We start from the raw sequence: 25,979 nt of genomic DNA on the forward strand, positions 1-25,979 counted from the left end.
ACAGAACAAGGGGACACTGCATGGTTTAAAATCAAGAAGGGAGTGCGTCAGGGTTGTATCCTTTCACCATACTTATTCAATCTATATGCTGAGCAATAAGCTGTACTATATGAAGAGGTTATGGCATCAAGAGGAAGAATCATTAACAACCTGCGATACACTGATGACACAACTTTGCTTGCTGAAAGTGAGGATGACTTGAAGCACTTACTGATGAAGATTGAACAATATAGTCTGCAGTATGGATTACATCTCAATATAAAGAAAACAAGAATACTCACAACTGGACCTATAAGGAGCATCATGATAAATGGAGAAAAGATTGAAGTTGCCAGAGACTTTACGTTGCTTTGTTCTACAATTGATGTCTATGGAAGCAGCAATCAGGACATCAGACGTATAGCACTGGGCAAATCGGCTGCAGCGGACCTCTTTCAAGTGTTGAGGAGCAAAGATGTCTCCTTGAGGACTAAGGTGGGCCTGACACAAACCATGATATTTTCAATTGCCTCATATGCATGTGAGCACTGGACAATGAATAAGGAAGATGAAGAGCAGATGCTTTTGAGTTATGGTGCTGGCAAAGAATGCTGAAAGTACCATGGACTGCTAAAAGAATGAACAAATCTGTTCTGGAGGAAGTACAGCCGGAATGCTCCTTGGAAATGAGAATGGTCAGACTTTGTCTCACCTACTTTGGTGATGTTGTCAGAAGGGACCATTCCCTGGAGAAGGATGTCATGCTTGATAAGGTGGAAGGTTGACAAAAGAGGGAAAGGCCCTCAACGAGATGGTTTGACACAGTGGCTACAGCGATGGGCTCAAGTATAGTAAGGATTGTGGAGCTGGTGCAGGACAAGGCAGTGTTTCATTCTGTTGTGGATAGGGTCGCTATGAGTCAGAGATGATTCAGTGGTGTCTAACAACAACAACAACAACAACAACAACATCAGTGTAGGCGCTCTGGTGGCATAGGGCCTAAGGCATTTGACTGCTAACCAGAAGGCTGGTAGTTCAAACCCACTAGCCACTCTGCGGAAGGTAGACTGGGCAGTCTACTTCGGTAAAGATTTACCACCTTGGAAAGCCAATAGGGGTTGCTGTGAGTCAGAATCGACTCAATGGCAGTGAGTTTTATTTTGTTTTTTTTTTCAACAGAAGTTAAGTTTCCTCTAAGGATTGTGTCTACCTTTTTCCCTCCTTCCTGTCTGCCCCTGGTAACCATTGATAAACTTTGATTTCTATGTACTTAGCTATTCTAGATATTTCACATAAGTGGGATCATACAATATTTATTTGTTCTTTTGTGTCTGACTTATTTCACTCAGCATAATGTTTTCAATGTAGCATGTCTCAAAACTCTCTTTATTATGGCTGAATAATAGGAATTCTTTTTGATACAATATTTTCTTTAATTTCATCTGCTATTGGCAGAATGTCTTTGTATATGAAGCAAAGCTGGGTTCTTTTAATTTTTAGATTTCTCTTTTAGACATTAGAAAGTGTTTTCAAAGATGTTTTGTTGGTAATATTTGTTTCTTCTTCTACCTTTTTTTTTTTTTTTAAAAAAAAAAAAAAAACACCTCTGTACAGATAAAATTATTGTGGGTAGCTTCATGGGATACCTAAGAATCTTCAACCCTCATCCTGTAAAAACAGGCGATGGAGCTCAAGCTGAAGATTTGCTTCTAGAAGTGCATTTACGGGATCCAATACTGCAAATAGAAGTAGGAAAATTTGTTTCGTAAGTACATTCTACTAATCTAGTACTTTATCTTGAGGATTTCATCCCTTACTGTGTCACTTTTGTGAATTCTTCAAAGAGGAAAAGGCTATCCATGAATCAATATAGTTTCTAGACATTATCGCTTAGATGGTCCTTATGTGTTGAAGGTTTATGTGGAAATCTGTACATTTAAGATAAACTAATTTAGGACCTTTTTATACTACTAATAAGATGCCGGATCTATCAAAAGCTTAAAGGAAGAGAGATAAGCTTTTGAAAATAACAACAACAAAAAAGGAATAGAAAGTGTTCACTTATCTAAAGAACAAATAGCCCACATTATATAAATATTGTTTACATAATTAAGCAAAGTTGCAGATAACCTTTACTTTTTGGCTCATAACTTTGAAGTTTTAAACAAATTATTTATTCTTATTATAGTTTCTTAAAAGAAGCCAACTCAACTTACAAAATGTTCTCTTTACAAGGGCTTTGTTTCAAAATATTTTACTTTTAAATCTAGTTTATTTTAGAAAATTTTGTTAGTTTGTATTTTGTGTATATATGTTTTTTATTTAGTATTGATGTTGCTGATTTTATCTTATTTTCATACTTGAATTTTCTTAAAATTAAGCTTGTTGTCTCAATCCTTCAAAAATATTAAGTGTGAAAAGTTATTATGTAGGTAGAATTGATCTTGTATTCCTTGATCTCCTCTTTCTGATCTCCCTTTTGCTTGCAGGAAGATCCCTGGGTGGTGAAAAAGGTTTGTCTTGACTATTAACCTGAAGGTTGACAATTTGAACCCACCTGGGGAGCTCTGGTGGCATAGTGCCTAAGGCATTTGATTGCTAACCAGAAGGCCGGCGGTTCAAACCCACCAGCCACTTCTCGAAAGGAAGGTTGGGCAATCTACTTCCGTAGTGATACCACCTTGGAAATCCAAGGAGGGTTGATATGAGTTGGATCTGACTCCAGTGAGTTTGGTTTTTGGTTTAGTGGCACCATGGAAGACAGGCCTGGTAATCTGCTCCTGTAAAGATTTCAGCCAAGAATGCCCTGTGGAGCAGTTCTACTCCGTACACATGAGTTGGAATTGACTTGACAGCAACGGCTTTGGTTTTGGTTTTTGCTTACAGGCAGTAAGTGCCCTCTGAAGTTGGGGCAGTGTCTTGTGTGCTGGATTCTGGATCACTTGCCAAGAGCAGATCACCAGGTCTTTCTTTTGTGGTACCACTAAGTCGGTTCAAACTGTCAACCTTTAGGTTAATAGTCAAGCACAAACCATTTGTTCCAGCTAGGGATCTTTCTGCAAGCAAAAGGGAGCTCAGAGAGAGGAGGTCAAGGAAAACAAGATCAACTCTGTGTGCAGGATAAGTTCATTTGCCTGTCATAACTTATTGACCCCAAGTGCCATTTTTTAGATCCCTGCCTTCTGCTAGTAAACACAACATCCCTTCTTGTGATATGTTTCATTCTGAAAGAAAGTTGAAGTTGCAGCCTGGATTTGTTAGGCCAAGTTTTGAGATGGGACTTTTATCCACTGGGACAGGCTGGATCAAGGAGATTTAATGGTTGATGTGGTTGGGAATCACCTACTCCATCTAAAAGCAGATGGTGATTAGGTGCCCATTGTTAGGCATGATGGAGTTATAAAGTAAGGCGACAAAAGGATTCTTTTATCCAAATAGCATTATTTTTCTGGTTTTAAAAATGTATAATCCTATCACAGTCATTCTATACAGTAGTTCCAAGTACGGCTCTCAGCTATGTGATCACTAGTTGGAAGGGGAAGTGGTAAACATGAGTGAGTGGATACTATTCTAGGCCCTGTATAAGTATTGTATCAGTTATCTTATCTATAAGGCAGATATGACCTCCATTTACAGATAAGTAAACTAGAGCTAGGAGCTCTGGTAGCATAGTGGCTAAAGCACTTGACTGCTAACCAGAAGGCTGGTGGTTCAAACCCACCAGCCACTCCTCGGAGGGAAGGTTGGGCAATCCTACTTCCATAGTGATACTGCCTTGGAAACCCAAGGAGGGGTCGCTATGAGTTGGGGCCGACTTGACGGCACATAACAACAACAACAAACTAGAGCTCAGAGCATAAGGTCACACAACCAGGATTCAGACCTAGATCTGTTTAGCTCCGTACTTTACTTTTTTTTTTTTAAACATCATACTCCTTTCCCAGGAGCTCTGGTAGCATAGTGCCTAAGGCACTTGACTGCTAACCAGAAGGCTGGCGGTTCAAACCCACCAGCCACTCCTTGGAGGGAAGGTTGGGCAATCCTACTTCCATAGTGATACTGCCTTGGAAACCCAAGGAGGGGTCGCTATGAGTCGGGGCTGATTCGACAGCAAATAACAACAACAACAACTCCTTTCCCCTTTATTTTGAGGATCCAGAGAACATACAAAAAGTTTTTGAAGGAAATATGAAAATGTGATAGTTGTATGCATTTGTATTTTCCGGGGATGAGTATTTATATATCTATTGTAACAATGTTTTGGAGGTATTATCTAATATTGCAGGATTATCTAATACAATTCACACCTTATAAATGAGAATATAACACTCTGAAAAATTAAATGAAATATTAAGGTGTAGAATCAAACCCTAATCCAGGCTTTCAGTTTTTAATTATAGTCCTCATAATTTAGATTTATATCAGAGTTTATGTCCTGGAGGCCTGCTTGTAGATAGGGACTAAATATCAAACAGAAATAAACTACCAATATCACCACTATACTTCCCAGCCTATCCAGTGTTTTCTAGCATGGTTGTTGTTGTTGTTATGTGCCATTTGAGTCAGACCCGACTCATAGCAACCCCTCCTTGGGTTTCTGAGGTGGTATCACTACAGAAGTAGATTGCCCATCCTTCCTTCCGAGGAGTGGCTGGTAGGTTTGAACCGCCAGCCTTCTGGTTAGCAGTCAAATGCTGTAGGCACTACGCTACCACAGCTCCCATATAGCATGGTATGCTCTAGAAATCCCAAATTCAAAATCAATGTCAAGCAGGTAGATATAAATAAATAAAGGGTATAAATAACCCATGATCAAATGATGACTGATAGAGGTGGCTACTGCTACTCAGTTCTGGGCTTATGGCCAGATCTCCATATTTTTAAAGAAAAACCAGAGAGCAGGGATTTTTATGGGAAATTTCCTGGTTCTTAAATGTTGGCAAATCTTTTAAATTTGAAGCCTCTTATTTTGCAGTGAGGAAACAGGCTCAGAGAGATTAAGTGACTTGCCCAAGGTCATAGGTTAAGCAGTCAGAGAGCCCTTAGAACTCTTTACTGTGGGAGAGCATTCATGAAGGGGCCTTCGATATGACTCTTTCCTGCAGGCTCCATTGACTTGGTGGCTCTTTGAGGCCAAGTATTGAATCTCTGGGATTACCAAAATGGCCATTTGTTATTACATGTATTTTTAAATTCAGAATGTTATCTGATCTGGTAAGTTGCTTAGTTTACCCACAGTAGGCTGAAGTTATGATCTCTTTTGAAAATTATTTATCCTTTTTGTATTATATCTAAAATTAATATTTTAAAATTTTCCACATTTTTCAGAGGTACTGAGATGCTTCATTTGGCTGTTTTGCATTCTAGAAAACTTTGTGTCTACTCTATCTCAGGTAAGAAATATTTTTTTCCTAATATAGAAGTCATATTAAGAACTGGGCTTCTGAGTATTGTGCAAGAGTGGATATTCTTTAGCATTGACTTGATAGTGAACACAGAACATTCAGCTGAAGATTTTCTTGTTCTTGTTTTTCATTTTCCCATTGTTCATTTATTTTTTCAGATACTTTGACTGTTACTTTTTCAGGGTCTGTTATTTCAGTGCATGCTTATATTTCTGGTAGAAGGTTCCTTATAATCTCCTTCATCGCAGGAATTGTGTTCATAATTGCCTATGGCTAAAAGAGGCCAATTCTGAACACTTATGACACTTGAGCCTTAAGCAATGCTCCACAACAACAAAGTTCATTAGATGCTGAGTCATAGTGATTTAAAGTATATTTTCTTTGGTGAACCTCAAGTGTTCCCTCTTTGCAGTTCTAATTTCTTGGCTTCTGGTTGTCTTTACTGAACCAGACTTCAAGGCTCTTAGTTTGAAGCTTAATCAGGTTTCATTTGCTAACATGGTTCTCTGGCTACAAGTATGGGTAGTTAATTGTGGTTTGGTTTCAGCATTTTGACTCTTATTAAATATAAAAGGTAACCTTTTTGTTCTGTTTGTTATTAGATGAATGTTAGTTCAAAACTAGAGAGTTATTTTTGTGGATGTCAATGTTGTTATGGGTACAATGAAGTTAAGAGTGTGTGGGGTGATCTTTTCTGTAAAACATACTCCCTTTTGGAGTTTACTGTATTAATTTCTAGGATTTGGATTTCTCAGGCTCATTCTTTTGATTTGGTCTTTCTTTGATTTTGCTTTTAGATTTGAGTAATGATTTATGTTTTTGTTATTGTTCAAATACATCTTTGTTTGTAAGTAGTCTCTTTTTGGGATAAAAATCTGTTAGATGCCTAATGCAGGCTTTGTAATCTGGGCAATGGAATAGGCATACTTCATTTTCATTGCACTTTGCTTTATCATGCTTTGCAGATACTGCATTTTTTACAAATTGAAAGTTTCTGACAACTGCAAGTCTATTAGTGCCATTTTTCCAACACCATATGCTTACTTTGTGTCTCTGTGTCACATTTTGTTAATTCTAACAATATTTGAAACTTTTTAATAATGCTATTGCACACTTTACAGACTATGGTATGATGTGAGCATAACTTTTATATGTACTGGGAAACCAAAAAGCTCGTGTGACCCACTTTATTGTGATACTTGCTTTATTGTGATGGTTTGGAACCAAATCTGCAATATCTCTGAGGTGTGCCTGTATATGGTAGACATCTGAGAACTACTCACTGTTTTGGTTGTCACTCCAAGAGAAGATACCACAAATGGGTGACTTTAACAAACAGGAGTTTTATTCTCTTATAGTTTAGGAGGCTAGAAGTGCAAGTTCAAAGTGCCAGCTCTAGGGGGTAGGTGAAAGCCCCTCGACCTTGGGGTTCAGCTCTGCCTCTTGTTACTAGCCTGCAGGAGCTGGAAGTGTCTTTTCACTCAGAGGCTTACTGCAGAGGCTGACAAACCCAAGGCCCACATATAAAATGGCACAGTCCCAGGATTACCAAACAACATGGAAAGTTGCTAGTTCAAGTCTAGAGACAGTTCAAGATCATCAGAAAACATGGCAGGCTGCTGACTGAACACTTGGCTACCTGCAGGGTCCAAGCATGCCAAACATCTGCAGAAACCTTTGTTAAAACTTCTCCTTTTATATTGGAAGCAGATCACATTTCTAAGACAGCTATATACCTGCTCTAGTAGGTTCCACCTCTAATAGAGTTGATTACCAGTCTCATCATGGGGAATAATTACATTCAGCTGTCCAGCCACTGAAATCCATGCCCAGCCAAGATGATACATAACTTACTACCACACTCATTGAATGAATGAGTGAACCCATTTCTGAGTAGTGCTGAGGCAGTTGGTAGTGACTGTCACTCATGACCACGTGCTGTTTGCTTTCTGTCTTCTTTTCCTTCTTTATTACCACTATCACTTTCTTTTCCACTCTGTTTATATCAGTATTTCTCATTGTTATTGTTAAAAACTCACATTGATTACAGGTTAAAAATTTTGCTCCTCCTATTGATAGAGCACGTATTTAGTGTTCCACAATAGATGGAGAAGGTATAATATAGGCTATTTTATTATATAGATCTAGTTGTTCCTCTGTTTTTGAACATAGCCTGTTATCTGCAAGCAGTATTATACAGGAATATCTCATACTGTAGGTTGCCACAACCCTTCAGTTTGTAATAAGGCAATATCTATGAAGCACAATTATGCAAAGTGCAGCAGAACGAGTCATGCCTGTACCAACTGGGTTACACATGCCATTGAAGGGGAGAATGAAGGGGAGAACTTGACTTCAGTTATGCCTGATTACTGCTTGGAGAATTGCTCCCTTCTAGAGGTTCTATACGGATTCTCAGTAGGACAGAAGAAGGAACCATCCTAGAACTAGATTACATTAGACTCTTGGCCTTCCCTGGTCTTGCTTGAGCTATTGTCAAGAAAGCAGACAACTTTAGTGCCATCAGATCTTAAGAATAAGTATGTTTTTCAAAAAAGCCTACTAAAAGAAACTGGCATGCTTGGTCACAACTTGTTTATGGGATATTTGCCTCCTCCTTGAAATTATTGTTGAAAATGAAAATTATTTGCTAGGGGAATGGTGATTTTATTACTCTTTTATTCTCATTTATTTAAAAGATTTATATTCTCTGGGGGAGCTCTGTGCCTAAGGCATTTGAGTGCTAACCGAAGGCTGGTGGTTCAAACCCACCAGCCACTCCTTGGAAGGAAGATTGGGCAATCTACTTTTGTAGAGATAGAAATATGCCTTGGAAACCCAAGGAAGAGTCGCTGTGAGTCAGAACCTACTCGATGAAAGTGAATTTTTTTTGTTTGTTTGTTTCTGGGACTAGGAGTTGTCCAAACTATGTTCCCTTCTGCCCCACATCACTTCCCTTCTCTGTCTCCCATTTCTTCAGCCTCTTATGATATTTGTAGGCTGACAGTTTGTGTGTTTTTCTTGGCTGGGCTTAAATTGAGAAGCAGGGGAAATTAATGTTTTTATTCTTCTGAATATGTCTCTTGAGATTCCAGGCAGAACTTTTACCTGACTTCTACTATAACAGGGAAAGTTGAAAGATTTTCTACTTTAAGTAAAACTACTGGTGTCAGCAGATGAAAGTGTTAGTTGAACTTGACATCCTCACCAGTACCCCCTCCTCAAATATTTTTCCTTTTCTTTTATGCTCTGTGTGCTTCTGAAAAAGATTTGAGGCAAACTAGAGGAGACCTTTTAAAGTCCTTTTCCAGGACATAGCGAACAACCCTTAATAGTTAGAGGCTACTATGCTGACTTCTTTATGTCATCAAATGCATGCTTATATATAGAAACAGTGGGGTTCGGTGCCCTGCACTTAGGCCATCTTAGCATGCTCTGGTAAAGGGAAAGCATCATTGAGCATCTCAGATTCCTTTCTGATGGGCTTTACTTTTTGGTAAATGGTTACAGATGTATGGCTTAAGCCAAACTGATTAGTTTTTTTTAAATATATATTTTTTTTTTCCTCAAAAATTGTGTACTTCTCAAAAAGCATTTAGTAAGGATTTGACCCCTATTTATAGAATTTTAATGGTTGCCATGGGAGGGACAGAAAAGATGTGGTTCTTTTGACAGGCTTATAACTTTTTTTTTTTTTTTTTTTTTGAACACAATGAATCTTTTAACTTACTCTGTAATGGCTTTGATTTCATTTAACATCATTAGATATGCTCAGCATTTATCTAAAATTGCCCTGAAAACTGCTGTCAGGGTGACCTTGGATTTTCCAGAGAATATTTTTGTTTAAATTAGATCTTGTTTAAATAAGCCCAAAAGCATAAATGTTCTACTATCCCCTTACTTTCTAATTGATGAAACTTTGTATTAACTTTCATTGTACATAGACTATAGTTATACATATATACTTACTATATCCAGTCTATATGTCCAAGGGCAAAAACCTATGTAAGCAATTCTAATCTTACGTCAATTATGCTTCTAGAAAATTTTTACTTTATCAGGTACTACCTTCATTCCAAGATAGTATCTAAGGAAGATCATTTGCCTTTGTTCTCATGGCTATATGATCAAGTTATAAAGTGCCATAATCTGAAACTTTAAGATTTACCAGTGCATTTGTAGTTTTTAAAGAAAACAAATCTTAGTGCCATGTCATGCCAAGACTGTTTAAATATTGGGTTCTGACTCTTGTGCTCCCTGACATGAGTTCCTGATGCTCCCACCAGTCAGTTGACAAACAGTCATGCTATGTGCATCCCTTATTCAGAGGGCTACTCTGGTTTTAGGATGCCTGGGTGGTGCAAACAATTATAAGTTTGAGTACTAACCAAAAGATTAGTGGTTTGAGTCTACTCAGAGGCACCTTGGAAGAAACCTGGTGATCTACTTCCATAAGGTCATGGTCATTGAAAACCCTATGGAGCACAGTTCTACTGTGAAACACATGGGTTGCTATGAGCAGAACTGACTTGATGGCAACCATATATTTTTCTCACTGGTTTTAGGTGCAATATGAAGTTTATAATTTCTGAAGGACAAATCAGGTGCCTCTTGTAGTGTCTTTTTCTAGTTTCTCTGAGGCTTGAACTCTCCTCATGTTAAAACTTTGACTTATTTGGCTGTATTTTTTACCCATGTGGCTGATTTGGTTGTGATTACCCCTTGTTTTCTCTGACCTCCCTGATTTAATTAATTAAACCAGGCAAGAGACAATGAAAAAGCTCAATAGCTTCAGGGAAAACAAGGCCAGGAGCTGATTGTGAAACAGACCATCAACTGCTCATATGCAAGTTCAACTTGAAGTTGGAGACAATTAAAACAAGTCCACAAGAGCCAACATATGACCTTGATTATATCCCTCCTGAATTTAGAAACCATCTAAGGAATAGATTTGATGCATTGAACATCAGTGACTAAAAACCAGAGGAATTGTGGGATGACATCAAGAACATTATCCATGAAGAAAGCAAAAGGTCATTAAAAAGACAGGAAAGAAGAAAAGACCAAAATGGATGTCAGAAGAGACTCTGAAACATACCCTTGAATGGAGAGTAGCTAAAGCAAATGGAAGAAATGACAAGATAAAAGAGCTGAACAGAAGATTTCAGAGAGAAGCTTGAGAAGACAAAAGTCAATTATTATAATGAAATGTGCAAAGACGTGGAGTTGGAAAGCCAAAGGTAAGAACATGCTTGGCATTGTCAAGTTGAAAGAGCTGAAGAAAAAATTTAAGCCTCGAGTTGCAATGTTGAAAGAGTCTATGGGCAAAATATTGAGTGACGCAGGAAACATCAAAAGAAAATGGAAGGAATACACAGAGTCACTGCACCAAAAAGATTTGGTTGATGTTTATCCATTTCAGAAGGTGGCATATGATCAAAAATCAATGGTATTGTGGGAAGAAGTCAAAGCTTTGCTGAAGGAATTGGCAAAGAACAAGGCTCCAGGAATTGATGGAATACCCATTGAGATGTTTCAACAAACAGATGCTGCACTGGAGGCACTAACTTGGCTATGCCAAGAGATTTGGAAGACAGCTACCTGGCCAATTGACTGGAAGAGATCTGTAACTGTACTCATTCCAAAGAAAGGTGATCCCACAGAATTGTGGAAATTATTGAACACTATCATTAATATGGGAGCTCTGGTGGCGTAGTGCCTAAGACATTTGACTGCTAACCAGAAGGCTGGCAGTTCAAACCCACCAAGCACTCCTCGGAAGGAAGGTTGAGCAATCTACTTCCATAGTCATACCACCTCCGAAACCCAAGGAGGGGTTGCTATGAGTTGGATCCAACTCGACGGCAGTGCATTGTGTTGTGTTGCATTATCATTAATACCACATGCAAGTAAAATCTTATGGAAGATAATTAAAAATGGTTGCAGCAGTATATTGACAGAGAACTTCTAGAAATGTAAGCTGGATTCAGAAGATGACATGGAATGAGGGATATCATTGCTGATGTCAGATGGATCTTGGCTGAAAGCAAAGAATACCAGAAAGATATTTACTTGTATTTTATTGAGTATGCAAAAGCATTCAATTATATGGATCATAACAAATTATGGATAACATTGAGAAGAATGGGAATTCCAGAACACTTAATTGTACTCACAAGGAACCTGTACATAGACTAAGAGGCTGTCATTTGAACAGAACAAGGGAACACTACACGGTTTAAAATCAAGAAGGGAGTATGTCAGTGTTGTGTCCTTTCACCATACTTATTCAGTTTGTATGCTGAGCAGATAATCTGAGAAGCTGGACTATATGAAGAAGAACATGACATCAGGATTGGAGGAAGACTCATTAACAGCCTGTGATATGCTGATGACACAACCTTGCTTGCTGAAACTGAGGATGACTTGAAGCATTTACTGATGAAGACTGAAGTCTGCAGAATGGATTGCACTTCAATATAAATAAAGTAAAAATCCTCACAACTAGGCCAGTAAGCATCATAACGATAAATGGAGAGAAGGTTAAAGTTGTCAAAGACTTCATATTACATGGTTCTACAATCAACACCAATGGAAGCAGCAGTCAAGACATCAGGTGACGTATAACATTGGGCAAATCTGCTGCAAAAACCTATTTGAAGTGCTGAAGAACAAAGATGTCTCCTTGAAGACTAAGGTGTGCCTGACACAAGCCATGGTATTTTCAGTCGCCTCATATGCATGTGAGAGCTGGACAATGAGTAAGGAAGACCGAAGAAGAGTTGGTCTTTTGAGTTGTGGTGCTGGCGAAGAATGCTGAAAGTACCATGGACTGCTATGCTAAAAGAAGGAACAAGTCTGTCCTGGAGGAAGTGCAGCCGGAATGCTCCTTGGAAGCAAGAATGGCCAGACTTCATCTTACCTACTTTAGTTATGTTGTAAGAAGAGAACTTTCCTTGGAGAAGGATATCACGCTTGATAAAGTGGAGGGTCAACAAACAAAGGGGAAGGCCCTCAATGAGATAGATTGACACAGTGGCTACAATGATGGGCTCAGGTATGGCAAGGATTGTTGGGGTGGCACAGGACCAGGCAATGTTTCATTCTGCTGTACATAGGGTCACTGTGAGTCAGAGACGACTCGATGGCACCTAACAACAACAACATTGTGATTTGGGTGGAAGTTTACAGAGCAAATTGGTTTTCCATTCAATAATACAGACACATATTTCTGTTTTGTGACATTGACTGTAATCCCCATACTGTAACAGCATCCTTCTCACTTCCTCCCTGCGCCTACCCCTTCCCTTCATCCTTCCTTCCAGTCCTCTTCCCTTCCTAGCTCTAGCCCTAGGCAAATGCTGTCCCCTTGATTTCATAGAGGCTTGATTGTTCTAATGAGTGCTTGCCCTCCTGGTATTACTGTTCACCATATAGGCCTGTCTATTGTTTGGCTGAAAGTTGAGTCATGGGGATTAAGTTTAGTTCCTAGCTTGAAGGGTGTCTAAGGGCCATAGTCTCAGGGTTCCACCAGTGTTCATCAGACCAGTATGCTCGCTTTTTTTTTTTTTTTTTCTTTTTTTTATGCTTTTGAGTTTTGTTCCACATATCCCCCCACTCTATCTGGGACCTCCTATTGTGATCCGTTTCAGAGTTTACCTCATTGATTTTAATATCTTTCAGATTTAAGAAAGCCTTGGTGTCCTCCCAAGGAGCTCTGTGGTAGTATGTTTGAAGCATTAGTTTACTAATCAGAAAAAAGATTGGCAGTTTGAACTCACCAGCTACTCTGTGGGAAAAGATGAGGCAGTCTTCTTCCATAAAGATTTACAGCCTTGGAAACCCTGTAGGGCAGTTCTGCTTGTCCTGTAGGGTCTCTGTGAGTTAGAAATGACTTGATGGCAGTGGGTAGATTGGTCTCTTACCAGGTTAGCTGGTAAATTTGAGTCTTTCTCTTTGTTTTTTATTCTACTGGTATGTGAAGTTTATTGTCCCCATTCTTAGGGGCATAGAACTGAATAGAAGTGATTCTCCTCCAAGATATCCTCCCCTGTCAGTTTTTCTCTATCAACCCTCAACTTCGAAATAAGAAAGGGCAGGCCAGGCTGAGAAAGGAGCAGATGGAAGTGGCATATTCTTGATGCTCCTTTTGGGAAGGTTGTCATTGGTGTACCATGGGCAGTACAGTCTTTACTGGGATTAGGACCAAATTCTCTCAAAGGTTGTTAAAACCATGAACTGATGGACAACTAGGCATCAAAGTATATAGCATCTGACTCTCAAGACCTGGTTTGAGTCCAAGGCCCTTTACTAGCTGTGTGATATTGGGGACTTATCTTAAATTTTTTTGAACTTAAGTTACTTCAATTCTAAAATGGAGATAAAAGTGATTCTATTTTTATAACCTTAGTATATGTTGGTAAATCCTTGTGCACCTCCACCACAACAGCAACAACAATAAAAACCTAAGTAAATAAATGTTCATATATAATTACATACCTACGTACCACGTGCCATATATTAAGATTGTTGTAATGATCTAATGCTATCTTAAGGTTGATAGTTTCATTGTTTTAATGATATTAATATATTTTGTTAAGCTTTTGCCTTTTTGAATGAATGAATGAAAAAGATGCTTCTTTATGGAAAGTGTTGATTTCTGAATCCTTTTCCTTTCCAACACCTATTTCAGCCATAATGTTGTTGCCTGATCCCTGGAATATAGTGGCAACTTTAACTGTTCGAGCAGACCTATTACCAGAGAGGGAAGTACAGATGAAGACTCTTCTCTCATTTGAAAAGAACTAGAAAATAATTTTTAGCACATATAATCTATGTAGGTGCTCTGGTGGTGCAGTGGTTAAGGCATTCAACTGCTAACCAAAAGGTTAGTGGTTTGAACCCACCAGCTGGCTGTAGGAGAAAGACAAGGCAGTTTACTTCTGGAAAGATTTACAGCCTTGGAAACTTTATGGGGGTCACTATGAGTTGGAATTGACTTGATAGCAGTGGATTTTTTTGTATGATCTATGAAATGCAGAATTATTACTTTTCTTTGTTTTGAAACAGATTCTTCTTGGCAGACTTCAAATAAAAAACATTGTCCTACTTGCCAAGGAAAGCTTAGATCTCTCCATTAAATTAAAATATAATATATTAGGGGCTTGAGTATTTTAAGAGTTGGGGCAGGAAATTGAATTGCAAGAAAGTGTGAGAACTTTTCTCCTAAGACACATTGAGTCATTTCTTGACTTTATTAATGTTTATAAGTGCAAAGAATTTAACCTCATTTATTTTAACACTGAAATTGGAGTGTGTTTGTTGTTATTTAAATGATTAAGCTTTACTCAGACATAATCTGTCTTATAAAAATAGATAATAAAATGGCACCAAGGGTTGTATTTCATCTAATAGTATAATTTAGCAGAGGCTTAAATTATGTTAACTTTGCCAGTATTCTGTCATTAATATGCTAATTATTCATAATGTGTAACATTTTAGTTCATAATATGTAACATTGACATTTTAAATTTCAGTGAGATTGAATTACTTAGAATTGGTGTAGAGGATGAGAAGAAATTTATGTTTTATAATAAAAACAAATACACAACAATTCTTTTTTATTTCCTTAGGAACTATGGGTAATGTGGAACATGGCAACCAATATCAGATCAAATTGATGTATGAACATAATCTTCAGAGGACAGCCTACAATATGACTTATGGATCATTTGGTGGTGTAAAAGGTAATTTGCATTTAATCATGAATCTGTTATTGCATATTTAGAACATTTGTCCATATGTAAATGGATTATTATGTTGTATGTATCTCAGAGATTCATATTTTATTGAAACCTTTGTATTCAAACACTCAAGCAAAATCAGAACGAAAAAGAATACTTTAAATAGTGAATGTGTTTGATTTTCAAATAACCAACACTTTTAATGGTCTAGAGGGAATCTAAAATTGCCTTTTCTACAAATTTTGTCTTTTATATATGAATTGTTTTTTTGAGCTTTCTCATGGTGGAACCATGTGTCTCAGCCTCTCATGGAAGGAGTTGACCTTCTTGCTGGCAGGGAGTCTCTGGTATACCTGCTACGGAAAGGGTGAGGCTGCAAACTCCTCTCTCCACACCACCCCCCTCCAAGGCTGCTACATAGGGTTGTGCAGGTTATTCCTGCACAAGAGTGCCTGGTTGAGGGGCCAAGCAATTGAAAACCAGTCTTGCTCTCACTTGTTGAGCCCTGTGCCCTGGCTTGGGTTAAATTCATCCAGAGGATGGGGGCACTTTGCAAAGTTTACAAGATGCTACCTTTAGCAAGGAGTGAGTGAGGCTGAGTCTACCCAGGTTGTGTATTCTAAAATTAGCATGAGGGCAATCTGTAGCATGCTCACTCTAGTCCCAAAGCTTCCAGAATTACCAAATCTGGTGCTCTGTGTGTATGCTGTTGCTATTCATGTGGGAGTGTTTTTATTTTCAACTTAATCCTCTCTTTGCTCCATGATGTGGTGTGGGTGGGCTGGTGATGCTGCATTGAGGACAGGAAGCCAGGTGATGATGCTTTCTTACCTCTGTGGTTTTGTCTGTGTGTTTGTGTGCATACGTGTGTGTCAACTGCAAAGAGTGAGTGAGGAGTTTATAATATGTTAGCTTTTTTTGGGCTCACATTTTTATGAGTTTATTCTTTAATATTTGCTTTAAAAAGTAGGCTACTATGAGATTTTTCTTTAGTGAGATGAGAAAAAGACTTTATGTGAAAGTATATCCTTTATTCATGTGAATTCCATGTTTTTATACATAGTGGTAAAAACAAGGAGTAGAGAAGAATTTGGGCATACCAATTAGTTATAAGAACCATTTTTTTTTGTGGTGATATGCAAATAAATGTTGTGGAGAACTAAAGTAATATAAAATCATTTGACTGGATTGCAGAACTGCTTAATTTGAGTAACAGGAATGCTTGGACTATTTGAGGATATGGGAGAAGTCTCAACTTCGGTGAAGAAAGGAGAGAAAGACCTAAGATTTAGATGACAGGCTAACTTTTGTCGGTGAAGTGTCTCTTCCCCCCATCCTCTGCTACTTAAAAAAAAAAAAATGCCTGACGTGACTGGAGAAACTTGAGTTCCCATATTGAACTACCTTTTTTCAATTTTCTTTCTACCACCAAATTCTCCAAAGACAAGGTACTAAATTCTGTATATGTTGTTGTTGTTGTTATGTGCTGTCGAGTCATCTCCAACTCTTAGCAACCCCTCCTTGGGCTTCTGAGGCGGTATCACTATACAAGTAGATCTCCCAGTCTTCCTTCTGAAATTCTATATGTATAGAGTCCCAAATATTATGACATGAGAAAAAAAGTGCTTTGGCTTAATGAAAGTAAGATGGTTTTTTTTTTTTTTTTTTTGGTAGCATCAAGACAATTCTCTTTATATCATATCAAATATTATCTTGTATAACTTGAATTGTACACTTTATTTTATTATAAGATCAATCATGATAACTCAAGTAAAATAAATAAATCCCTTGCTCTTGTGTATCATTTTTGCTGGATTTTATAATGGACCTCTAAAGTAATGATAGTTGTTAATAGCTTTGAAAAGAAAGATAACTGTATACTTAGGTGTTCTCTTTTTTTCCTGTAGCTCTTAAATGATGGCTTTGTATTGAAAAATAACTTTTGGAGAAACACGGGGCCATTCTGACATGTTTTGCTTTCTTGTGGCAGAAAATTTCACAATTTGAAACAGAGAAATAAATATCTCAGTAGCAGAAGGAGTAATTTCATTTCATGAGCTTGAAACAATTACATAATTATGTAATGCCACTGAAGTGTCTACAAGAAGACATGAAAAAAACAATAGAGTGGTCAATTAGTAAAAACTAACCACATTGTGGGGAGAGAATGGGAAGATACTGCTAATGGGTATGGGTTTCTTTTTGGGATAATGAAAGTATTCTAAAATTAGATTATGATGATGGTTGCATAACTTCATAAGTGTACTAAAAACTATGGAGTTGATATTTTAAAAGAGTAGACATTATGGTATCTACTTTGTATCTCAATAAAGCTGTTTTTAAAAAATTAGCCAGGTGGTAAATCCTAATGTTGGAGAGGCAGCAGTACAAGCTACACTATCATACTTTGCTCATGGCTGGATAAAATGCTGCAACACTCTTATAAGGTAGATTGGCTATTAAGAACCATGTAAAGTTTCTTGGATGTCATAATACGGCTTATGGGAATTTATATTAGGAAACATCCAAACTATGTAATAGTCACGTTGAGTTGCCATTTATTTCAGTTATCTTTCTGTCCTCTTTTTCTTCTTTCTGTATGCACATACAGTATATGTATTTATTTGTGGCATAGAAAATTTAGAAGTGATCTAAATGAGTAATAGAGAAAAATTAAGTATTGCTGCATTGATTCAGTGATTACTATGAAGCTACTAAAACTATTTTTTGCTGAAATGAGAATCTTTGTGCATTAATCTTTCTTCTTATTTTTATTATTTCCTTATGATAGTATCTGGGAGTGGAGTTACAGAACCAGAAGGTTGTAATATATTTTTTTCCCAATATTCAAGTAATCCTACCCCCACTTACAGTATTCACAAAATTGTAAAAAGTACAGAATTTAGGAAGAAGAATGTAAGTCATTCCAAGATATGCACATTTCAAAAGAAAGCCTGTTTTCTAAGCTGTCTGTAGTGTGTATCTAATGTGCTATTCTTTTAATTTGAAAACACTGAAATTGATCTGAATTTAAAAAAGAAAACATAAAAATTCTTTTCTACCTTTCACTATATTTTAGTATGCCTTCTTGTGGGATTATGAAGTTAAGTAATGATGTCAGTAATTCTCAAGAAAGGAATTAAGCAAAAAGAAAATTTGGCACAATTTTTAACAAGTGGGTTTGAAATACCAGAAAGCATTGATAGATTTGTTTGTATGTGCATTAGAGCAGAATGCCACTAGATGGCAGTCCTGTACAAATTTGGGCTTTGGTACTGCCTTTGACTCAAAAAAAAAAAAAAAAAACCCAAACAAAACTCACTGCCCTGGAGTTAGAACCGACCCATAGCGACCCCTTCTTGGGTTTCTGAGGCGATATCACTATGGAAGTAGATTACCTAACCTTCCTTTTGACTTAGGTACCTTAAAAAAATCACTACTGGAGAATTTTTGACCTTAAAATAATGCTTTATTTTTTTCTAAAAATAAATTTAATTTTTTCTTTATGTTGAACTTAGAACACTGCCTAGTGCAGAGTAAGCACTAAATAAACAGTAAGATTAACAGGATTTTTTTTAAAGAATTATCTGATTGTAATGGCTAACATCTCATAGAATATAATGTCCAAGTGCTTTCTAGTTGCGCTTCTCAAACTTTAATTTGCATTTGAGTCACCCAGGATCATGTTAAAAATGTAGGTTCTGCTCACCCAGTCCAGGGTGGGGCCTATGATTCTGAATTTTTGACAGCCTTGCAGGTGATGCCAAGTAGGAAAGACCTAGAGGTGTGCTGCAGCCCTATATCTACTGTGCAGCATTCAAAGTGCCTACCAGACTGAATAACTCGCTAAAGATATACTTAGTAAGTGGTAGAGGAGGGATTCTATCCCATGTTCACTGCTTCCAGAAGCTTGTGTTGTTAACCACCCTAAATTGCCTTCCTATCTAACAACAACAACAACATCTAGGCTGTGAGTAAATTTGCCTTCTTCCTGTTTCAGAAAAAAGTTTCCTTTCAGAAAGGCAGGTGTACCTTACTTTGGCCAAAGTTAGTGCATAGCTTTGATTCTTCACAAATTGTGGAAAACATGTTGAATAACTCCTGGGTCAGATATTTACCTTCTCAGTTACATTTTTTCGTTTAATGCTTTGGCTTTTAAGAAAAGTCCTTTCTCCACCAAAAAGTATTCATAAAACAATGTGATAGGGCAATATGTTATTTGAAACTTGCAAAAAAGTACTGTTTTTATTTTTTTTAATCTTTGTTGTTTGTTAAGAAAATGTTTCAGAACATCTTAGGTACAATCCTTTAATTCAGTAAAATTTGACTCTATTTCAAGTTATGGGCAGATACTTATTAAAGAAAAAGTACAAAGAAATAGGAAATCTGGTTTTATAAACTAGTTGAAGAATATTTGCCTAGTATCTCCCATCATTCAGACTATTACCTATCATTCTAGACTTTAAATTGAAATTCTTTCCATATTATACTTTTAAGCGGAAGTGACTGAAATGTACTATATTAATGACTGTATTACACTAATGACTATATTAGGAGCTCTGGTAGTATGGTGCCTAAGGCATTTGACTGCTAACCAGAAGGCTGGTGGTTCAAACCCAACCGTCACTCCTTGGAAGGAAGGTTGGGCAATCTACTTCCGTAGTGATACAGCCTTGGAAACCCAAGGAGGGGTCGCTATGAGTCTGAGACGACTCTACGGCACATGACAACAACAACGACTGTATTGGACTTCTAGGAGTGGCATAGGGCCTAGGGCATTTGACTGCTAATGCTAACCAGAAGGCTGGCAGTTCAAACCCACCAGTCACTCCTCATAAGGAAGATTGGGCAATCTCTTTCTGTATAGAGACACTGCCTCGGAAACCCAAGGAGGTTATGAGTTGAAATAGACTCGACAGCAGTGAGTTGGTTTTTTTTTTTTTTGGTTTTTATTGGACTTCTATTTTGCAGAGAGAGTGTAGGGAGATATTTTAAAATACTTGTATTGTCTTTGATTTAAATGTAATCTGATTTTTTTGAAGGAACATGTGGGACTCTGGGTTTTCACAAAACTGTTAGTTTAGTTTTGTTCTCTATTGTTAACTGCAGTCCAGTTGACCCCGACTCATGGTGACCTCACGTGCAATGGAGTGAAATGCTGCCCGGGCTTGCACCATCTCCATGATTAGTTGTGGGTCAGACCTTGCTTTCTATACTATTGACAAATTAATGCTTACAAAATTTAGTGAGTGTCAAAAGCATGGACAATCAAATTACAGTTTGTAAATATACTAAATCAGTCTTGAAGAGGTGGATTTGAATTGATTTAAAAATACATTAGTAATATTGGTGGAATTTACTTAGTTTGGTAATTTGAACTCATTTTTGGAAAAAGGAACAAATGATATTCTGCCAGATTTTCCTCTGCTTTTATTTTATTGTGTTACTATAACTTCCAATAGTTGTTGACATGATACTTCACCTAGTTAAGATAAGCTTGCCATTTCAAAATAGTATTCATGTAAAGGTGGCATTAATGTTTACTGATGGACAGATAGTGGCAGAGTGAAAAATGAATATTAATGTTTTAAGGCCAACAACTACAAAACTGTTAGTTTTGTAAAATAAAATACTTTAGTAGTCTATATTTCTGGCTATTGTAAAAAATTTGAGCTAGAATTTTCTTCACGTATAATCTGTTCTAGAGACCCTGTAGTTAAGATCTCTGATGGTGCCGTGGCTAAGGCATTTATTCAGCTGCTAACCAAAGGGTTGGCAGTATGAACCCACCAGCTGCTCTATGGGAGAAAGATGAGGCAGTTTGTTTCCATAAAGATTTACAGCCTTGGAAACCCTATGGGGCAGTTCTACTCTGTCCTATAGGTTCACTAGGAGTTGGAATCAACTTGGTAGCAGTGGGTATAGTTACTTATATCTGTAGTCACCCAGAATTTGCCTTATAGGGCTGTGATAGGTTGATGAACTTTTAATATATAAGAATCTTCCAGGCATACAACAGGGACCATGGGAGGAAATTGTTGATTTGTTGGAGGTTCATGGAAACTTGCAGAAACTGAAGCAAGTGTGGTATGTTAGTTGTTCCTTGTATGCTCTGTCTTTCCATCCATCCATCCATCCATCCATCCAACATACAGTTACCGAGTGTTTTTTGAGTGCCCAGTCACTGTGCTAGTTTCTTGGAGTAGAAAGATGAATAAAAGTTTATATTCTGAAGCAGCACACAGTCTAGGGGGCAATAAAGTCTAAGACTTAACTATAATGTCATGACATGAATTATAATAGAGATGGATATATACAGAGTTCTCCTGGAGCCCTGAGGATAGAACAGCTCTCTGCAGGGTGTATGCATATGTGTGTGTATATATATGTACATGACAGGAGAAAGGAGTATGTGGAACTGAGGGAGTATGCTCCCATTTTTTTTTTTTTTTTAATTCCAGCACTTCATTTCTATGAACTTCAATGTGGAGGTTACTAATCCTAGTTTCCCATAAATGAGTCCTCTTGAGAAGATTATTTTTCAGGCGTCAGAGCACTTTTATTGTTACTTTCTATTTTCAGCCTGCCAAACTGACTTTCTCATAGCCCACAGTAAGGTAAAATTATCTCCTTCACTACCAGCTGATTTTGAGTGGAAAAGGATATAGTACAAGAGTACCATGATTGTGTTGAGAACTACAAATTTAAGGATAAGGATAGGAAGAGGAACTTAATCTTAAGAGATTAAGAGATTTAGATGGAGACCCAGGATAGCATGGTGTCATGGAAGGGGAGGGAAGAGAATCCCAGGAGGTAGGGAAATGGTCAGGAGTGTCACAAGTTGTGCAGCTAGAGTGCTTCTAAGGAAATAGTGGATTGAATATTGGAAGTCATTGGAAATCATAGGGAGAGTAATTTTAATAGAAGGGTAGGAGCTTAGTGAAATTTCCTCAGAGTGAGGAATCCATAGAGAAGCAATGAATGTCCCAAGGATAACTTTTGTGAAGAGGTTTGGCCATGAAGGGTAGGTACTAAAGGGGAAAGGAGGTGGCCACTTCTGACATCCTCTAACTACTCAAGAGGAAGACAGAATCACCATCAGCAGCCCAAGGCCTGTTCTTAAGAGGCCAGACATGCCGCCACCCTCCAACCCTCTTACTAACCATCCTTTCTGTGGCACCCACAACCTCTGCTGGGTTAGATAATTTGCTGCAGTGGCCATACAGAAATCTCAGATTATGGGGTTTATTAGGGAAGCAACAGGCTACAATTCAAATTCAGGAACGTGCTGAGGATACATTCTTTGGTCAGGACACTCTCCCCTCTGTGTGTTCTTGGATATGCCTTTCTGGTCCTTGGTCACTTAGCCTGGCCTCTATCTCTGTAGGCCAGGTGAGCCTACCGCTCTGTCTCATGCCTCTTGGTTCCACTGCTGCCATGTCTCAGCCGGGCTCCTGTCTCAGCTGCACATCTCTCAGCAGCGTGTCTCTCTTTACCAGCTTCACGTCTCTGTCAGCAGTGCATCTCTCAGCAGTGTCTCTCTCTCAGCTGGCAGTCAGAGATTCTTCTCTACCTCTGTTGTTGTTGTTGTTATTTGCCAGTAGGAGGTCTCATTTTAAGCCTGACAGAGTGGCAAAACTGACCAATCCCAACATCAAAACTCCAGACACCTGAGAGAGATCGAATTTCCCACATTACTTTGTGCTGCCCTAGGTGACTTTAACAAGCAGCTACTCAGTTGCTCATAGCAAAGTGGGAGTTATAAAGACTATGGCTAGAAAAGCCATACCATGTAATTCACTACATCACAGTAGGAGAAAGATATATTATAGCTGGAGGGAAAATTTATAAGGAGGACAGAGTGTTTGAGGACATCAGATAAAATCTTGATCTGGTGAACAGAGTGCTTCCTATAATATTTTGCTAAAAATGTTAAGTTGAGTACATAGTTACACCTATTCCTCACTTACTGACTGGTTAGATTCCAAAGACCAGGTCATTATGTGAAACTGGTGAAAGTCTAGAGCCCTGCCTCATCTTTGGGCCGATGTTCCCCTTCTTGCTTGTTCACCACCTGTTAGGCACCCATGCTGTGTCTTGGGAAGGCTCCCTTCCCAACTATCCCTTCTCTATCACTGTAGAGCCTGTGGAGATTGGAAGTGGTAGGTGGGGGTGGTAGTAGGATGTTGTCTCTTGCTGCCACCTGCCCTGGATGGGGACTCCACTTGTCTTCTGTCCGCCCTGGCCAGACAGCATGATTTGGCCCCATTTCCTCTCCTTTCCTTTCTGCATCCCCCCACCCTTTCCAAAACTGATATCCCTGGGACCTTTGGGCCCCCACCTACCCTCCCCTTGCCTGCCCATGACTGTGCATTTTCCTGCTGTTGTCCTGAGCCCTCTTTGGCTGGACTGAGACCCCACAGATGAATGGGAGAAGGCATCCCATGGCCAGTCGGTCACCATCCCTTGCATGGCCTGGTTGTCATTGGGGCCTCTGGCATATTGTTCAGGGTGGTCTATGGAGAGTGCCCCAGGCCCAGTTGTGGCCCTTTGTGAGCCTTGGACCACAGGAGGTGGTGCCTCCTGAGAATTTTTTTGAGGTTGTAAGTACAAATAGTGAGAGAGTTGATAAACGATAAATTATATTTTAAAAATATGCTGTTTAGATTATGATGTACCAGCTTTGTTCCTTAAATTTTTATTTCTCATCACATAATTTGTGCTTTGTAGTCATGCTGAATTATTGCTTTCTTTTCTAAATGAATTTGTGGCTTATGGCAAAATAGGCTCTTTATGTATACTTCATTAGAGATAATCACCACCATCTGGTTCTTCCTTCAGTTTTTACACTTCTACTACATTTTTCATTTATTTAGTCTAGTTCCCCGCCCCCCCCCAGTTTTTATAAAATTGTGATTTGGGTGAAAGTTTGCAGAGAAAATTCATTTTCCATACAGCAGTTCATACATATTTTGTTTAATGACATTGATTGCAATCCCCATATATCAGCTCTCTTCCTACTTCCTTCCTGTGGTTACCTTTTTCCTGTGTCCTAGTTTCCTATGCATTCCTGCCCTCTAAGCTATCTGCCTGTGCAAATACTGCTCTTCTGATCTCCCATGGTTGATCTAAGGAGTGCACCTCCCTGGTGTCAGTGTTCACTTTATATGTCTGTCTATTGTTTGGCTGGAAACTGCAGGTGTGGGTTCAATTCCAGACCTGAAGGGCAGCTACAGGCCATAGTCTCAGTGGTTCCATCAGGCTCTGTCAGTCCAGCACACCTGGACCCTCCCTTTTTTTTTTCCCCAAATGATTTTGCGTTTTGTTCCACATTGTTCTCAAACTCTATCCAGGATCTCCTGCATAGATGCTGCTCTGAGTGGTTGACAGTGGTAGGCGGGCACCATCTAGTTCTTCTGGTCTCATAGTCGGATAAGCTGTGGATTGCATGGTGTACCAGTCGCTAGGACTAATTGTTTTCATGAATCTTTGTTTTCTTCATTCTTCTTTGCTCTGGATGAGGAGAGACCCATTGTTACATCTAGATGGCTGCTTGCAAGCTTTTAAGATCCCAGTCGTTACTTGCCAAAGTAGGAGGTGGAACAGTGTTTTGTGTATGTTATGCCAATTGAGCTTGATGTCTCCTGTGACTATGGTCCTGAACCCACAGGTTCAGCTGCTCTCTCCCTCTGAGTAGCTGGCTGTGACCAAGAAGTGACTACAACCTTGTTCCTTGTCAGCTTTACTATACATCTGGGAATTCTTACAGATCATATAAATACACTTATAGGACCATTGTCTGCTAACCCTGTACATGGTCTTGGGTACACTTCCGCTTCATAGACGTACCAAATAGTTCAGCTTGTCCACCCATATACCTATTTTTGCCTTCACTGACAATGTGGTACTGTATGTGCAAAAGAGTTCATCTTTGTTGTCTGTACCTCCTATGTACCTCTCTATGTCTTCCTCTTACTCAATGCCACCATGTTGATTACTCACATTTGGTACATTGCCCTTCTCTTCACCCAAATCAGTACTTATCTCTACCCATCTAACAGTGTTCCCTCCCCTCCCCGCCCACCCCTGGTAATAACCAACAAAGACAATTTCCTTCCATGTATAAACCTTTCTTTGACTTTTACAATAATGGACAAATACAATATGTGTCCTTCTGTGATTGACTTATTTCATTCAGCATAATATCCTCCCAGTTCATCCATGTTATATGGTGTTTTGCAGATTCTATGTTATTCTTTAGGGTTGCATAGTGTTTCATTATGTGTATGTACCATAGTTTGGTTATCCATTCCTCATTTGATGGATACCTAGGTTGTTTCCATCTTTTGGTTATTGTAAATAGTGCTGCAATGAACATGGGTGTGCATATGTCTGATCTTGTCATGGCTCTCACTTCTTTAGGATATATGTCTAGTAATGGAATGGCTGGGTCAAATGGTATTTCTAATTTCAACTTTTTAATTGCCATACTGCTTTCCACAGTGGTTGTACCATTTTACAGTCCCACCAGCAGTGTATGAGAGTCCCAATCTCTCCACGCCCTCACCAGCATTTGTTATTTTTTGTCTTGTTGAACTTTTGTGCTAGTGTTGGGGCAAGTGGTATCTCCTTGTTGTTTTGATTTGCATCTCTCTAATGGCAAATGATGGTGATGTTTGTTGGCCACCTGAATATCCCTCTTGGTGAAGTGTCTATTCATGTCTTTTGCCCATTTTTTAATTGGATTATTTGTCTTTTTGTGATTGAGGTGTTGGAGTTTTCTATAAATTCTAGAGATAAGTCCCTTGTCAGATATGTCATTGCCAAATATTTTCCCCAATCTGTAGCTTCT

General features: G+C 38.5%; 1 protein-coding gene across 1 annotated transcript in view; it reads left to right on the top strand.

Moving 5' to 3' along the window:
• Positions 1-25,979, top strand: part of BBS9 (Bardet-Biedl syndrome 9) — a 784,410-nt gene that overhangs the window by 3,126 nt on the left and 755,305 nt on the right. The window contains 3 exon segments of the mRNA XM_007953988.1: positions 1,594-1,744; positions 5,308-5,372; positions 15,017-15,130. Coding sequence (XP_007952179.1) covers positions 1,594-1,744; positions 5,308-5,372; positions 15,017-15,130 — 330 coding nt within the window.

This window comes from Orycteropus afer, unplaced genomic scaffold, assembly GCF_000298275.1.
Source record: "Orycteropus afer afer isolate SDZICR_OR568_19922 unplaced genomic scaffold, OryAfe1.0 scaffold00422, whole genome shotgun sequence".
Classification (NCBI taxonomy): Eukaryota; Metazoa; Chordata; class Mammalia; order Tubulidentata; family Orycteropodidae; genus Orycteropus; species Orycteropus afer.